This window comes from Anopheles cruzii, chromosome 3, assembly GCF_943734635.1.
Source record: "Anopheles cruzii chromosome 3, idAnoCruzAS_RS32_06, whole genome shotgun sequence".
Classification (NCBI taxonomy): domain Eukaryota; kingdom Metazoa; phylum Arthropoda; class Insecta; order Diptera; family Culicidae; genus Anopheles; species Anopheles cruzii.
This window is the reverse complement of record NC_069145.1, coordinates 33,458,868-33,471,707: the sequence shown is the minus strand read 5'-3', so window position 1 is coordinate 33,471,707 and position 12,840 is coordinate 33,458,868. Positions and strand designations below refer to the sequence as shown.

At 49.7% G+C, this 12,840-nt stretch overlaps 2 protein-coding genes across 2 annotated transcripts; both read right to left on the bottom strand.

The window, feature by feature from the left end:
• Positions 1 to 3,863: 3,863 nt before the first annotated feature.
• On the bottom strand, positions 3,864 to 8,860 carry LOC128274651 (V-type proton ATPase subunit B). Its single transcript, XM_053012914.1, has 4 exons — positions 8,760 to 8,860; positions 8,508 to 8,682; positions 7,282 to 7,607; positions 3,864 to 7,214 (listed from the first exon to the last, which is right to left on the bottom strand). Exons 2-4 carry the CDS (start codon positions 8,602 to 8,604, stop codon positions 6,141 to 6,143), a joined length of 1,497 nt encoding a protein of 498 aa, XP_052868874.1. The 5' UTR covers positions 8,605 to 8,682; positions 8,760 to 8,860; the 3' UTR covers positions 3,864 to 6,140.
• Positions 8,861 to 9,255: 395 nt separating this feature from the next.
• LOC128273949 (centrosome-associated protein Alms1a-like) lies at positions 9,256 to 12,840 on the bottom strand. Its single transcript, XM_053012022.1, has 2 exons — positions 9,394 to 12,840; positions 9,256 to 9,324 (listed from the first exon to the last, which is right to left on the bottom strand). Exons 1-2 carry the CDS (start codon positions 12,838 to 12,840, stop codon positions 9,256 to 9,258), a joined length of 3,516 nt encoding a protein of 1,171 aa, XP_052867982.1.

Sequence of the window (12,840 nt, the reverse complement as noted above, 5' to 3'; positions counted from 1 at the left end):
GTGTCCCTCTGGTCAGTGCCGCCGCCGTGGCCCATTTCGCGGTAAGACGTAATTTAATTTCGATCTAATTTAAAGTTTTAATTGGCGTTTTTTACGCGCTTCAAACAAAAAACCGTTGCTCTGTTTCACGCACTGGGCCCGGGTGGTTAGCGGGCCGAACCGAGCACTAGCTGGACATAATCGCTGAGACACATCCGCAAGACCGCGACAACTTTTCACCGCCATTGGCAGCACCGGCAGACGCGCGGAATTCGGAGGAACAGGCGGTGCGCAAAATTTACGGCCCTTCCCGGTGCTGTTTTCAGTTCCGCCTCGATAGCTCGTTTATCGTGATGATTTGGCGTTTAAAGTTGAAACCTTCAACCAACTATTCCTTCGGTCGGGGGAAAGTTTCGGCTGCTTGTGGCCTCGTGAGCCTGGCAGCGCGAAGGGACCACGAGAGCAAATTTAAATTATTTCAGCAGCTTTTTAATTCACCATCATCGTTGCGGTACAAAAATAGCGAGATAATGCGGCATTTGGGGAAGGACCACAGAAACAGCGCTAAAAGCATTCACCCGAATTACTTTCAACGAATTGGGAATTTTAAGCCACGGGGTTGCTCGGTGATGGCACTGTAATTTCGGAAGTAATCAATTCAAAATGGCCATTTTGCGGCATAAAATATGCAAGATTTGACAACGAACTCCAAACATCTCATTCGAGGAGTGGAATCTCAATAGAGCATTGTAGCATCGACATTGGATGGATCGATTAGAAAGAATAAACCTGAACGTCGGTCACGTAATGAAGACGGCATGTGCCCACAGTTCACATCACGGCCGCCCTCAAGTTGTCGTAACTTTCTTCTTCGTATTCGTCGGGCGTTTAACCCCACATTACTTACATTCTTTCGAGTGCACAGTGTCAAGTCTTCGTCCGTATCAACGGCACCCGGGCTCATGACACTCCAGAGTGATCCCAAAAGGTTGCCCCTTTTCCATTCGATTACTCCCCAAAAACGGTCCCTTAACGGCAGCGACAACTAGAAAGCCCCGGGAATCCTAAACGCGCCTGATTAATGTCCCCGTGCCGGTGGTTAAGATTTATGTACGTCAGGAAAACTACTGTGATCGCATTTTCCGGACACCGATTTCCTGATGGTCGATCCCCGAACCCGCTGTTTCACTAAGTGCTGGTCGCTCGGCTCAGGTACGTAACTCATGCAGAGACAACGGTCGACATTTTATCGTCCGCTTCCAAAACTACACCCTGGTGAGGTCCAGCAGCCTCAAAACGAGTCTCCTGGTAGCGTTTAACATGTTGATTTAACGGCATTTTGATTGAACACAACACACACACACACACACATGGAAAGAAATGGTGGCCATATTTTCGACGATATGGCAGTCGTTTACCAATAAGCGGGACGGGACGGGAAATCACGCTCCACCGTGACCGGCAAGAAGCTACACCGTCATCCGCCGTATCGCCCAGCACAAGCACGTCCTTCAGCACACCGACCCCACTGGGACGGGGCGTCCTTTATGGTGGTTGCCCTCATTGCGAAGCCATAAGCCCGACGCCTATCCCGGCTCGACACCAAACACGGAAAGCAATAAAACAAGGATTAAAATGGCACACAACTTGTCACTCACACTCTCTCCTTCACACGTACACACACACACAGAGGTGGCAGCGATCTCGCAGGATGTTTTGCGCCACCATTTTTCTTGCACCATTTGTTTATTTGTAGCCTCGTTTATGGAACGCTAACGATGGTTTCCCGAATTCCCTGTGAGGTTCGGACCGGAACGATCTTGCTAATGCACGTGGCCGCCGCCGGCACCACCGGCGCTTCCAGCAGAGTGCCTCCGGACCGGAACTGAGGGAAAATTTAAATTGAAATATCCAGCCCCACTACCAGCCGGTGCCGGGCCACGTGGCACCGTCGACATTTTGATTGCACCGACGACAAGCGACACGGCGTGTAGCGACTCGGTTCAACGGCCAGAGATTTCCTGTTCGATATGTGGCCCCTCACCGGGTTTGTTGGTTTCCATTCTTTCCAGCGCCAAGAACACGGATCGGTCGGAGATGCGGAAAGGTGTTTTTGGAGGTACGAACAAAAAAACACGAACAGCCCGCCATGAACGAGTCAAGTCCCGAGAAATGATCATTTAAGGTAGTGTTTTTTATTGTTTCCCCACCACCGGGTACCATTTTGTTCTAATTGACGACTTTACAGTAACTGTGTAGGGTTTAAAAAACAAGAACGAAAAACAGCTAAATATTAACACGTACTTTCGTCTTAAACCTCCCAATACATACACGAAGGTACTCATTTGACGACTTTAATGAAAGCTAAAATATGCTTCAACATTAACGCTTCGTTTTCGTGACATTTATCGTGTCGTTGGTTCATTTTTCATCTGAAAGAATATACTAAAGCAACGATGGAAGCCCGACTGATGTCTTCCAAGAATCTTTTACTGAAATTTCAACATCGCAAATCGTCGAAAATCGATATCATCTGCAAGTTTGCACAGGGAAAGTTTTTCCGTTCAATTGATGGTAAAATAATTCCCATGCTCAAAATTGCTATATTTAGGCGGACTTTGCTTGTTGAATCCCAATATATAGTGTCCGAATAGGCCGTTTGAAAGGCAAGCGTGATCATCTGCGCTAAAAGTTGTATTTTGGTGAAATAATTAAGTAGTCAATACACAAAATACTTTCCACTTTACAGACCCCTGCGTGGAACGCTATCAAACGTAAATTTGTAAAGCCACAAACGAGGCGCGCTTTATTTCGTCGTGAAGTAGGCATTCCTGCGAGAAGATTAAAAAGCCATTAGCTTATTTATGGGGACAGTTTCCGCCGGCATCGGCAGCCATCCAGCCAGCGCTGTGGGAGGAAAGCTTTAAGCTAAACACACGGCTTTCCACAAGACCTTTACAAGACCCGTTGATTATCCACAAACCGTCGTTTGGCTATCTACCGAACATTTGGCCAATAAGTTCATCATAATTTATTCCCCCGTTGCCCACACTCGGTATGCGCCGAACGCTCTTCTCTGAAACCACCGCCGGTCGGTAGTTTCACTGTGGTTGTAGATCAGCACGTCGCAACTTCGGAGCATAACTTCAACAAAATTATGAATAAACATCCTGCGGCCAGTACCGCCGCCGCTCGACACCGGCTGGAAAGTAAACGCAGCCGAAACTCCACGCTACCACCTTAGTGGCCACAATATTTACGGTACATCGATATTTCTACTGAGGTGAAATTAATCGACCGCGACTCACAAAATCTTGAACTGAACCGAGTAAACTGAAACACTACGACAGCGAACCCCCGATAAGCGAGTCCGGGCCCCGGAATTCACGCCAGCAACGCGAGAGGGAAAATCCGTTTTGTAAACAGAAATGATTCGGCAGCAGCCGGAAAGCAAAAACCGAAAGAAGCTGTTCGTAGCGTCGACCACTGGGTTCAGAGACTTTGGTCGGAGGTTTTCGAGTATAAAAATCAACCGAAAACTCGTTTATTAAAAAAAAACGTTGCAACTCATGGGGAATGGGGGGGGCTCGGAAGGATATCACACTGATGAGGAGCTCGAATGCTTACTTGCTGAGTGTGATAGAGCAGCAGAAGCTAGTGATATCAAAAGGAATCAATTGCCCAACGTTCCCGTGGATGTAAATACCGCGTGGCAGATACGCGTTCGATTGATGTGGATAGCAATCAATCTTCATTTTCCCACTACCGACCGTAGGTTGGGCAAAAACGAAACAATCTTTCAATCCATGTTCTATTTTATGTTATTCTCAACCAGGGGGGACATAATAAAGATAATGATCAGCCACACACTGGCCAGCATTCGGACTCGCACTCGGATTTTTTATTCAGCGTGATCGTTCGTTAATACAGTAATAATATTGTTATGTATTCATGTATTATTTTATATCTAACATTACTTTTGTCTATTTTTTGTGTGGTGGCTATACCTAGAATAGCATGGAAACAGAGCTCAAACGACTTTGTGGGCCTCGGTAATATTTTTCTCAAGTTATAAACACATCTACATCCGGAGGTTGTCTCGAGGTTCGAACGCTGCCGTGCCTTCTTCTAGTGGCGTGGCTCAGAACCGTGTGCCCATCAGCAGCTGCTAATGGGTCGCACACTGGCACCAGCAACCTCTATGTATCTTTCGTCTCTTAGAGCCGTGCGAACACTACAAGGTGTTGTAACATTTTCCTACAACTGTTTCGGGACACTGTTTCGATTATCTTCTTCTCCTACACTCAACAATGGATTGGACCAACGATGATCGAAATATCGCAAAACGTACCAGTTTGTTTCGTACAGGTAGAGCCTTATCTTATGGACATTATAACATAAGTAACATTGCGTGCGCTTGCGCGAAAATACTATCGAACGATCGAACGACAGGGCTTAAGTGAAAGAGGTACCTAATCTCGGTTGAAAGATGCCTGTTGATTACAGAAGCTAACCCGTGTCCGTCCCCAGCGAGTGTTTGATCTTAATACTACCGGCAGCACCTTCGTCACCATTACGAAACAGCCACCCGCGTAAAACGTGGTCGTAAACGTGGTCTATTAAAAGGGGGTATCATTGTTTTGTACGATGGCGTATGATGGCAAATCGACAGAGTAGCTAGTGTGCGATGGCATGTAACAGAAGGCGCAGCCAGTGAGCCGGGACGGGATTAGCTTCATCTCATCAGCATCTATTCAAAACCCGAGGTTGGAGCACTGTTTTTGATTTTCTTCACTTCACCATGATGACAAATCAATCGATCCGAACGGAAGTTTTCGACCTTGCAGCAGCAAGCGAAAAAATCTAAATAGACAACAAATCTTTCAATATACCGAACATTCCTTAAAAACAGACGAACAAAATAAAGATTGTAGATACTAAGATAAGATTAGATATGTAAAAAGGAAACGCTTAGGCTATGCACTTAGCTAAACACTTACGTAGGGAGTAAATAGTAAAAGTGGGACATCGAATCGTGCAAACAAAACACACGCTTCATCAAAAGCTGGATAACAAAAATAAACAAGGATAATTGCAATAGTAGATAAAATATGTGAAGAAAAATAATGTGTATCGATGCAAGGAATACCGTATGATCGTTGCGCCGGCATATCGCGATAACGAGCTAAAGAGTGCGCTTTAGCTGGAGAAATTGATCCTTCCGTTGCCGTTCGTACTATTCTTTCGCTACTGATGGTGTCAGGATAATTTTTCCCGGAAAAAACCGTTCACAACGAGCCTCTTTAGCAACCACAACCGTCCACCGCAGGTTTCCACTGGCGAGTGATCCCACGGAACCGATGGTATGGGTCGTGTTTGGTTCCGTTACGACACGCGCAACGCCGAACAGGCGTGCCGGATGCTGTTTTCGATCCGCCTGGCCGAACGATCGAGCTGTCAGTTCTTTCGCCGCTCGTAGGTTGACTCTTCTATTCTTTCGTCTTTTCAATAGTTGAGATGTTATTTTTCTATTGGACATTTACTCGCATTTCTTAGTTTCGTTGGCTTGGTTTGGTGCGTTTCGATGACGGCGAAAGAACTTACACAGCTCAACTCTGTTGCGCCCGTGATCATCCAGAAAACGTTTGCGGTTTATGGTGCTGCTGCTAGAGGGGTCAATGCTATGCAAAACGGCTTCTAGGGCACTCGACTACCGATTCGGTAAACAAAAATTATCCAAAGACCATCTTTGACGTCAGCCAAGTCAGCTGAAGACACACACCAAAACGAAATTTAGAGCAACTGCGATAAGGAACGCGAGAACTCAATACTTCCACTCCCACCGGTTACCATCTAAAAGTGGCATGCAATAAATTGTGGTTCTTTTCGGGTGGCCAATGTTGGCCTTCTTTTAATCAAAGATAACCAGTTCCATCCAAACGTTTATCGTGACGGGAATGCATCAATGTGGACGAAACATTTCGCAATGCCACTCCACACACTATTTACAACATATCTGTTTCCTCCAATTTACGGATAAGCTAAGGAAAGAAGGGTAGACGTAAAGAGAGGACATACACACACTGACATCCCGTGCGAGAGGCGAAACATCTACCTTACGCTTAACAACAACCGACGAACCAGCATCATACTGCCGCCACTTAGTGGCGCGAGTCTCGCGGGTAGAACTCGGCCAAAATCGAGGCTGGGATACGCTTGAGCATCTCCTTCGGGAAGATACGCAGAAGCTGCCAGCCGATGTCGAGCGACTCGAACACGGTACGGTTCTCGTAGTTGCCCTGCGAGATGAAGTTCTTCTCGAACTTGGTGAGGAACTCCAAGTACAGCAGATCGTCTGGTGTGAGCGCCTCCTCACCGACGACCGCCTTCATGGCCTGCACGTCCTTGCCGATGGCGTAACACGCGTACAGCTGGTTGGACACGTCCGAGTGATCCTTGCGCGTCATGCCCTCACCGATGGCCGACTTCATCAGACGCGACAGCGACGGCAGCACGTTCACCGGCGGATAGATTTGTCGATTGTGCAGCTGACGGTCGACGTAGATCTGTCCCTCGGTAATGTAACCGGTCAAATCGGGAATCGGATGGGTGATGTCATCGTTCGGCATCGTCAGAATCGGGATCTGAGTGATCGATCCGTTGCGTCCCTCAACACGTCCAGCGCGCTCGTAGATGGTGGCCAAATCGGTGTACATGTAACCGGGGAAACCACGACGGCCGGGCACTTCCTCACGGGCAGCCGACACCTCACGCAAAGCCTCGGCGTACGAAGACATATCGGTCAGGATGACCAGCACGTGCTTCTCGCACTGATACGCGAGGAACTCAGCTGCAGTCAGCGCCAGACGGGGCGTAATGATACGCTCGATGGTCGGATCGTTGGCCAAGTTAAGGAACAGGCACACGTTCTCCATGGAACCGTTCTCCTCAAAGTCCTGCTTGAAGAAGCGGGCCGTCTCCATGTTCACACCCATGGCAGCAAACACGATGGCAAAGTTGTCCTCGTGCTCGTCCAGCACCGACTTACCCGTTTGCTTCACCAACCCTGCCTGACGACAGATCTGGGCGGCAATTTCGTTATGCGGCAGACCGGCGGCGGAGAAAATGGGAATCTTCTGCCCACGGGCAATCGAGTTCATCACATCGATGGCCGAAATACCGGTTTGGATCATTTCCTCGGGGTAGATACGGGACCACGGATTGATCGGTTGACCCTGCGCAAAAAGTGGAACCAATTATCATAAACCGATTACACCCGAGCGTACTGCCGAAGGTACATACCTGAATGTCGAGGAAATCTTCCGCCAAAATCGGCGGTCCCTTGTCGATGGGCTTGCCGGAACCGTTGAACACACGACCCAGCATATCCTCGGACACCGGAGTGCGCAGAATGTCACCGGTGAACTCGCACACCGTGTTTTTCGCATCGATACCGGAGGTACCCTCAAACACCTGGACGACGGCCTTCGAGCCGCTCACTTCCAGCACCTGACCGGAGCGAATCGTGCCATCGCTAAGGCGTAGCTGCACAATTTCGGCAAACTTCGGGAATTTGACCTCATCCAGGATGACCAGTGGTCCGTTCACACCGGACACCGTTTTGTAAACTGAAATGAAAGTGAGTGAAGAGAAGCAAAGCGGTTAAATTGCGTTAATATGAATTGGATTCGTGTTAAGAATATTTTCAAAAACATGTTTTCCATTCGGGAAAGACTCCGTCTGATGTACTATCTACGATAGAGAGCCTTCGTTTACGTAACAGTGGCATGTGATAAAAATTCTCTGCAAAACATCTTATCTTATTACGTCTTGTGTATCATTTCGCCTGCAATTTTGGGTAATCACAGTTCTAGAGTGATCGCCAATATTGAAATTGCAAAGCATAAAACAAAGCAATGGTAAAACCGCCCGAATGGTTGAACAGCATCAACATGTTCCGTCTCAGCTATCACTTTGTATAAACACTTCACACGAAAGAAAGAGAAGTCCGAAGTCGAGTACGAATCTAAGGTGTATTGGTGAGAGCGCGGCTCGCCAATCTCACGTTGCGTGGATGTGCGTACTCTTTGCGTAGTCAGGTGTTTTGACAGTCATGTGACATCAAAACAGCATTTGCACAGCAATTTGGAAGAATTTTTCAATTTTTACCGCAACATACAATAATTTTCTACCTTTCGTCAAATGAAATTGAAAGAATGAATCAAACTCAAGATCTTTTAAGCGATTCGATCCAAAAATTGCTAAATTGCCAGTCCTTAACCAGCTTCGTTTCGCTTCGGGCGGGAGCACTACCGCAAGATAAACTGGAATTCGTGGCAAAATCCTCCAAAGTTTTGCAATCTTTTCCGAAATATACATCCTGTAACTTGAGACTTGCACGCGGCATAACATAAGAAGCGACGATGAAGGGAAATCGGCCATTTTCGGGCCCTGTTGTGCATCTCACCGTCACATGATGCCTCTCCGCGGTGGAAAATTTGGGTTGACCCCGCTAATATCGTACTTACTCAATCGTGGCTGCGAGATGAAGTCCCGGGATACGGCCAGCACATGCTCCTTGTGGGCCTGGTGGGCCGACAAAGTTTTATTGTACATCGTCGACATCTTCGTTTCCGCACTACTTTTGCCGGATTAGCTGGTCTCCGCTACAATCTCCAATCAACTGCTCGCTCGTTGGTGCCACTGGAAAACAGGCCGAGTGCTGTTAGAATAAAAGCGACCAGATCCAAGGGTGACCAAATTCGGTAGCTCACACTAACCTCTGCGGGAACACGGGAAGATTCAGCCAACACCGTAGCACGGTCACTTGCCAAGTACGGATTTCACGTTGAACGAGGAACGACGACACACGACTGGGACCGCTGCTGCCTTGGATGATTTTTCTCCTTCCGACCAGTGATACCATGGAAAATACATGTGTGTGCGTGCGAGGGAGCTGTCATGTGATTCCAAGCGAAACTCTGTTCGCCTGGCGAGCGACATCTAGGTCTCGGATGTGTAACTGCGCACAGTTCAAAATCAAAGAGCAAAACTCGTTACGATTTCCACCAGATTCCACAATGTTTTATTGTTTGTGTTTATCGCGTTTTTACAATCATCGAGAAAACATCGTTCGTTTCTTATGTATCAAAAGACGTATGTTCGAAATTATCATCAGAGATTTATTTAACACATTTAGCCGCACAGTTTGAAGGCACTATTTGTAAAATAAAATGAAGACGCTTCCAACCCGATGTGTTCGCGGTTTTGCATCGTCTAGTCCTGGATCACACGAACACTATTCGACAGATCAACTTGCCCTCGCAGCACTTTTCGCTGAAGATTCTGAAAAAGAAAGGTAAATTTATGGTAAGTTACACACTCGAGAAAGTGCACTACTGTCTCCTGGCTTACCCTATTGTACACGTCCTTCAGGATCATGTTTTTCCGCTTCAAATTGTTGACCCGTTCGATCTCCTTCTTCCGCAGCACTTCCGGTAGCTTACGCACCTGACGGCGCGTATTTTCGCGAATCGCACGAGTCGACGGAAACACTCGCCACTGGCTACTCAGCGGAGGAGGAGGAAGCTTCCCTTTTCCGGCCGGTGCCACGTTGGCTCGACGCAACGAATCATCCGAGGTGAGCAGCAGCAGTCGCTGGCGTTGTGCGTTTCGTTTGCTGCGCAATTTGTTCAATTCGCCGATGCACCGACGCCGCTCTTCAATACGCGTCAGTGCCGCCGGGCACGATCGACAAAACTGTTCGCGCAGTGTAAGCATTTTTTCCGACACGTTATCCTTCCCATTCTCTGCCGTTTCGCTCTCAAGGGTGCTGGCGGTGCTAGCGACTGAGACTGGCCGCTCGGAAAATTTGGGATGATCGCGCCTCGGTGCCGGTGCTCGTTCCGCACCACCTTCGAACGTGATAATGTACGCGATGGAGGATGGCTTGGTCTGCGCTTGTTTGTCCTGCCGGCCACCGGTTCCATCGATCAACTCGGTCCTGCGCGGCACAGCATGATCCGCAGAACGCGCCCTACAACCACACACACAGTGACACTCTACCGGACGTCGACCATCATCCTTCCCGTGGCCGTACGTCTCGACAGCTGCGGTGGCATGATGGCCAGGCACTGACACCGTAGAGGTGGCTTTCTCTTTTCGCGAGCGTTGCTCACCGAAAATTGGTTTCGTTCGGCGGATGGAATCCGTCGTTTGCGTTCCGGCCGTACGGCCGCTGACCACCGGAGTCGAGCGCCGAGATTTAATGTCATAGTGGTGCGTTGTGGTTGTGTTGGTTAGTGTCGTTACCACCGGAATGGAGATGGAATCGGACGAAATGAACGCCGCACCGTCGTCGATCATTGGCGAAGGAACGGAGTTGTTGGAAGACGATTCCACCGTCCGGCGGGCCTGGGCCGAAGGCATTTTCTTTGTTACATGTTTGCTCCTTCCTAGGGCACAGTTTTCCTTTTGCTGCTGGTGCCGATGCATTTCGCTCCGTTGGCCACTGTACGGACGCGTGTAGATATGGTTCTGATCCTCGAACGCACGCCTCTGACGCACTTGATCGTAGTTTTCGATAAACTGTTCCTGCTTTTGTTTGATGAACGTCGGAATGCTAACGTCCGATGGGCTGGTAGGAGTTTCCAACTTTGAGCGGGTTTTTATCAACTTTGCCATGTGATAGTGAGAGTTCCACGCGGAACTGTCCTTCGACGAGCGACCATCCAAACCCTGCGATACGGGCTCATGTACCGATGTGTAGACGGTTCCACTTCGTTCGCTCGGAACCGCATTGGCTTTCGCCTCCGGTGGTCGGTGATGGACCTCTTCGCCACCAGAACGAACGGTCTGTTCCGAGTTTTGAGCAGCAGCGAGAAGCATCATTTTCTTCACCAAAAGTTGCTCGATTTCTCGATCAATTTTGGCCAGCTGAGGCTCTTTGGCACGTCGCTGCTGTTGGTTGCGTTGTTGCAATTTTTTAAGGTTTTCATATTCCACTTCCGAGTGCGTCATCGGCCGTAAGTAGTCCTGCATGGCTTTCCGGACCCGTCGGTCTCTGGACAGGTTGTTGTTTTCCGGCACTTTTTCATGCGCCGTTCCGACCGTTTCCGGTTGGGACGAATCTTCCACTGAACCGAGCTCACCGGACGTTGAAACAATGGCCACGACTGGAACATTATTCGCATCATTAGATTCCGAAGATGAACCGCGAACGGATCCGACGGAGACGGGATGTACGTCGTTCGCCGAACCCTCTGCCGGATCTTTCGTTTCATCCGCAATCTCCACCACATCCAAACTCCGATCCTCTTGGGTGCTGCCCGGACTGGGGACATCTTTCACTGCATCGCCGGAACTCACGTCGTCGTACACGTTGTCTTGTACCGGATCGCTTACGGTCGGACGTTCCCGGACGGCCTTCGCGTAATCACGAAGCAACTGTTCCCGTGTCCTCCTTTCAGGATCGTGCCGTGACAGCTTGCGGAATATTTTATCGATCAAACTTTCCTTCACACCTGTTGGCATGCTGGTTAGCTCGCGGATCGAATTGTAGAGCGTTAGGCCTAGTTTCACCTCATCGTCAAACGCCGGACGGAGGGAGGCGGATGTTCCGTCTCCGCCAGCCGCACAAGAGGACGAAGTAGTGGACGAAGGCATCGATGCAGAAGTCGTACCGTTACTCGTCATTTCTGGTCCCGAGGGGGGAAAGAATTCGAAACTTTCCGCTGCATCCACCGACACCATGGTGAGGCTTTCCGTACCGACAGCCTTCTCCACCCGTCCGTCGCTTCGTCCACATACCTCCGCTTCCACCTGAATTCCGCGCGATTCCAGGGCGCGGTTTACGTGGAGTGTAGTTTGCGTTGCTTTAACCGCATCTTCCGGAACCGCTTTCGGAGTGCTTTGGGCTCCGGGATTGGTCAGCACGATCGATGCGTCCTGAGGCTGCACCTTCCTTGGCTTCTCTCCTTCGCGATGACGCACCACCACCACGCTGCGATCGAAAGTGAGACCCTTTCGGGCGAAATACCTTTGCAGGCACCGCTTTTCCGTTTCGTTAAGATCGGCCGCTCCGCAGAACTGGAGCCGTTCGCTCGAATCGTACCCAATGTCACCCAGCGAATCCCACTCCAGCTTCTGTCTGTTCGAGGCGATGCTACTGCCGGGCGACAGATCCTTCGTACTGTCCAGTGGGTCCTCGTTTCCGGCGGGAACCGAAGGCTTTACAACGGGCCGAATAGGCGCATCTTCCTGGCCCGCTGTTTGGGTGCTGTTCTCGTGAACCACTAGACGCGACGGTTCTTTGCCAGCGTCCGCAGCGGCACCCATTGGTTGCACGCCGGCCAGTTGCCCGTACGCAATCGGTGCCACGGCGGAGGTCAGCCCCGGACCGATCGATATCGTCGGTGGCGGTGGAAGATTTATTTCAATGACCGACTCGAGATTGAAGTTAAAATTTCGTCCACTCTTCTGCTCCACCTTCTTCTCCCTCACGGTGACACCTTTTGTGGCCGGGGGCGGCTGTTCCGCGTCCGATTTCGCTACCGATTTGGCACTTTCGCCGGAAGCATTCCGTAACGATTGCTCACCCTCTGCCAGCTCTTGACGCTCGGCCTGTTTGCGCAGCGTCGACAGATTCTCCATTGACCTGCCAACACCGGATCGCTCGGCGGCACATCCGGCGCCCATCGTACGACGCTGCAGCTCATCCAACCCGGGAAGACTTCCATCACTCGACGAGCGTGTTGCGTTGGACATGCGTCGCAACCGGAGGTACTTCTCCAGATCGCGGTTACGACCGTGCTGCATATAGTAGTGCATAATCAGATCGGTCACACGATCACTTTGCGACAT

Bases quoted from the DNA above. Each gene is read 5' to 3' on its own strand.
- LOC128274651 (XM_053012914.1), bottom strand. From the start codon at position 8,604: ATGTCGACGATGTACAATAAAACTTTGTCGGCCCACCAGGCCCACAAG. The intron at 7,608-8,507 runs GTAAGTACGATA...CTTTCATTTCAG, and splicing joins CATCTCGCAGCCACGATTGA to TTTACAAAACGGTGTCCGGT. The intron at 7,215-7,281 runs GTATGTACCTTC...CTTTTTGCGCAG, and splicing joins AAGATTTCCTCGACATTCAG to GGTCAACCGATCAATCCGTG.
- LOC128273949 (XM_053012022.1), bottom strand. From the start codon at position 12,840: ATGTCGCAAAGTGATCGTGTGACCGATCTGATTATGCACTACTATATG. The intron at 9,325-9,393 runs GTAAGCCAGGAG...TTTCTTTTTCAG, and splicing joins TGAAGGACGTGTACAATAGG to AATCTTCAGCGAAAAGTGCT.